General features: G+C 68.0%; 1 protein-coding gene across 1 annotated transcript in view; it reads right to left on the bottom strand.

Moving 5' to 3' along the window:
• Positions 1-102: 102 nt before the first annotated feature.
• The window catches only part of LOC104082519 (furin-like), a gene marked incomplete at both ends in the record, with an annotated part of 1,245 nt that continues 750 nt past the window's right edge, over positions 103-597 (bottom strand). Inside the window, one exon of the mRNA XM_009585667.1 lies at positions 103-206. Within this exon, the coding sequence (XP_009583962.1) occupies positions 103-206 (104 nt within the window). The remainder of the gene's footprint in view (positions 207-597) is intronic.

The raw sequence follows: 597 nt of genomic DNA, 5'->3' as shown, positions 1-597 counted from the left end.
TCCCCGCTCCCCGCCCTGGATCCAGAGGCGCCTGGGCTCCTGCACAGGGCCATGTGCGGGGCAGACACTGGGCGATGCCCTCCTGGGCTCACCAGCCCTTACTTCGGCTCCGTGAGGACATCGATGACGCACTTCCTCTGAGGTCCCACGGTGGTCCAGTTCTTGGCCAGGCTCACCATGGCCCCGGCGTCCAGCAGAGTGGCTGACTGTGGACAGAGAGGAGGTCAGTGCCACTCCCAGAGGGGACGTGTGCCCAGCCGTGCTGCACGGCTCACCGGGGCCTCCTGCCTCCTTTGCCCCCCGGGGCTGCCGGGGTGCTCTGCCCCAGCACCCCCAGGCTAGCAGTGCTTGCGGGAATGGGAGACCCTGCTCCATCCCCGGCACCCCGGTACCTTTGCGGCCGACACCATTGGTGACCCAGTCGTTGGCGTTGAGGTGAGCCGGCTTTGATGTCTGCACCACCAGGTGTTGCATGTCCCGCCAGGTCAGGTTCTTGCTGCAGGGAGACACGGGGCTCAGGCACCAGCGCCCTGCTCCTCCTGGCCCCAGGAGGGTCTGTGCCTGGGCGCTGCTGCCTTGCGGGGATTGCATGGCCGC

Source organism: Fulmarus glacialis, unplaced genomic scaffold, assembly GCF_000690835.1.
Source record: "Fulmarus glacialis isolate BGI_N327 unplaced genomic scaffold, ASM69083v1 scaffold35599, whole genome shotgun sequence".
Lineage (NCBI taxonomy): Eukaryota > Metazoa > Chordata > Aves > Procellariiformes > Procellariidae > Fulmarus > Fulmarus glacialis.
Note: the sequence above shows the minus strand (reverse complement) of the source record. Positions and strands in the feature narration are given on the sequence as shown.